General features: G+C 42.5%; 1 protein-coding gene across 1 annotated transcript; it reads left to right on the top strand.

The window, feature by feature from the left end:
• Positions 1–55: 55 nt before the first annotated feature.
• On the top strand, positions 56–2,174 carry MRPL48 (mitochondrial ribosomal protein L48; the record flags this gene model as incomplete). The annotated part of the gene is given in 3 exon segments (XM_010169193.1): positions 56–169; positions 919–1,091; positions 2,072–2,174. Coding segments are annotated over 3 exon segments (390 nt in total), but the record flags the coding sequence as incomplete, so codon positions are not given.
• Between the last annotated feature and the right edge of the window lie 341 nt (positions 2,175–2,515).

Here is a 2,515-nt window from a genome sequence, read left to right as displayed (position 1 = left end):
TTCCAATCCAGGCAGTTCTGGGATTCTGTTTGCAGCAGAGCTCTCTGCCCTTCAGCTGATAACATGTTTACTTTGTTTTTAAGGTGATGCACTCGTGACTTGCCACAGACACTACAGGTCCCGTCCTACACATGGTATTGGGAGGTTTAAATACCTGCTCCCAAAGGAGGTAGGCATAAGAACTCCCCTACTGTGCTTCCTTTCAGCTGACCCATCTTTTTCCAGTCCAATTTAAATGTTGGTATTATTAATATATTATTAAGGAATAGCGTAATGGTTTGCAGCTACTTTTCTTGGTAGAGGGTGTTATGTCCCATGAAGAACCCACTCACAACACTGTGTAAATACTTTCTTTTGACCAATATATTCTTAATTAAGTTAATTAGTAGTTTAGGGAGGGAGGAATCTCTTCCTGATCATGAATTTAACACCCCAACTTCAAATTATTGCAGAATATTGTGAGCAGGTCTTAATTTGCACTTTAAACTGTTTTACATTCCCTGAAATGTGGAAAGATGACAATTTTTGATGGAAGGAGGAGACAATAACTCATCTAGACAGCTGTCTCGAAGGCAGGAACTGAAATAAAAAGCAGTTTGTTTTCTACTCCTTGATTTCTTCTGGAAGAAATTAATCATGGTGTGCATGTATTTTCTGTGTCACTTCTGTGCTGCTGCCATCCAAGGACTGAACTGCTCAACTCGACAACATCTGTTGAGATAATGTCATCCCAGTTTTGTCGTCGGGGAAAGTGAGCACAGATGGGCTGTGATATGTTCGACAGTTCAATAAACCTTTGTCAGAGGAGAGTATCTCAGCGTGGTCTCCTGTGTCAGCAAGAGTTAATGGTTTTTTATTTCCAGGTTTGTTCAAAACAGATATCCTTTCTATTTTTTTTTTTTTTTTTAAATTATATAGGCTCCAAAGAAGAAAAAGGATAAAGTACAGATGAAAGAGATAAACGTTGGAACCGAATATGAGTATGGCGATATCAACATCCAGATGACTTCTTACGATATGTGTCTCGTGGAGCGCTTTGCTCAGTACGTGCATAAACTCTGCAACCGACTCTCCGTTAGAGTGAATGAGAGGTAGGAGGAACACGGCTCTGTCACCTTGTGTTACACCACCTGAGGCTCAAAGATGATGATAAGATATAAGATGACAATAAGATATAAGATCTCCGGGGAGATCTTATAGGGGCCTCCCAGTACCTGAAGGGGCTACAAGAAAGCTGGGGAGGGACTTTTCATAAGGGCAGTTAATGACAAAACAAGGGGCAATGGGTTTAAGCTGAAAGAGGGGAGGTTTAGATGAGATATTAGGAAGAAGTTCTTCACTGTGAGGGTGGTCAGACACTGGAACAGGTTGTCCAGAGAAGCTGTGGCTGCTCCTCCCTGGAAGTGTTGAAGGCCAGGTTGGATGAGGCTTTGAGCAACCTGGTCTAGTGGAAGGTGTCCCTGCTGCTGGCAGGGGGGTTGGGACTGGATGAGCTTTAAGGTCCCTTCCAACCCAAACCATTCCATGATTCTATAAGGTAAAACGTGGGCAGCAGGATGTGGCCTGTTGTTATTGCTGCTGTGCAAATGGAGATGGAGAGGCTGAGGTCTCTGGAGTAACACAAAGCGGAGAGCAGACTCTGAACCTGTGCCTGATCCTACTCCTGTTAAATTCAGAGGTGAAAATAATTCATCTTTTTGAGTGGTGCATTGCTGCAATGGTTTCTAGCTCGGTTCCTAATGAACAAATTATAAAATAAGTCAGAATTGTTGCCTTAAAGCTCTCCTTCAGTTTATAAAGACGTGAGAAGTTCTCTCCTCAGGCTGGTGTTTGTAGTTGAAGCAGGTTTTTGCTGGCAGAGCAGCTGCAAGCTTCTCCCTTATCTCTTTCCAGTAAAACACCCGCCTTCTGCCAGCGCTTGATTTGCAAGATACATTGTTTGCATAATTAATTTCTCATGAAAACTTAATCTCCTTCCACATTCTCTGCTGCTGGGGGGGGTTGATTCATTCCTGTAAAGTCGTAGAAATCTCTCCTCCCTGTCCTAAGCACTGACCTGTGGTTCCTGCAGCTACGCGATGCCCACCAAAACCAACGAAATCCTCTTCTTGGAAGAGAGAGGTTCCAAAATGCAGCTGGATGCGGTTCTCACTACTCATCAGAGGGTTGTCCAGGTAGGAGCTGCTGTTTGCTGATAGCACTTCGGCTCTTGTGCAGCACCTTCCTATCTCAAGCTCTCAAAAAAACCTCTTAACCATTGGAGTGAAGTCCCTTGAACAAAGAAAAGGTGTAAATGGAAGCACAAAGAAGTCTAATTAGATTTCTCGCTAAATGTTACTCACAAAGTAGAAGCAGAGGAGAGGTTACTGTGTTCTGTATTTCAGCTAGAAGATTTATTATCTATTTTATGCAGAATAATGGGTAGAAAAGTCAGGTTTAAGGATGAATAATTAGACAAACTCGATGAAATTTAAAAATGCTGTTAGTATCTGTCCTGGTTTTTAGCTGGGACAGA

This window comes from Antrostomus carolinensis, unplaced genomic scaffold (genome assembly GCF_000700745.2).
Source record: "Antrostomus carolinensis isolate BGI_N321 unplaced genomic scaffold, ASM70074v2 Scaffold45405, whole genome shotgun sequence".
Taxonomy (NCBI): Eukaryota; Metazoa; Chordata; class Aves; order Caprimulgiformes; family Caprimulgidae; genus Antrostomus; species Antrostomus carolinensis.
This window is presented reverse-complemented; position numbering and strand designations above follow the sequence as displayed.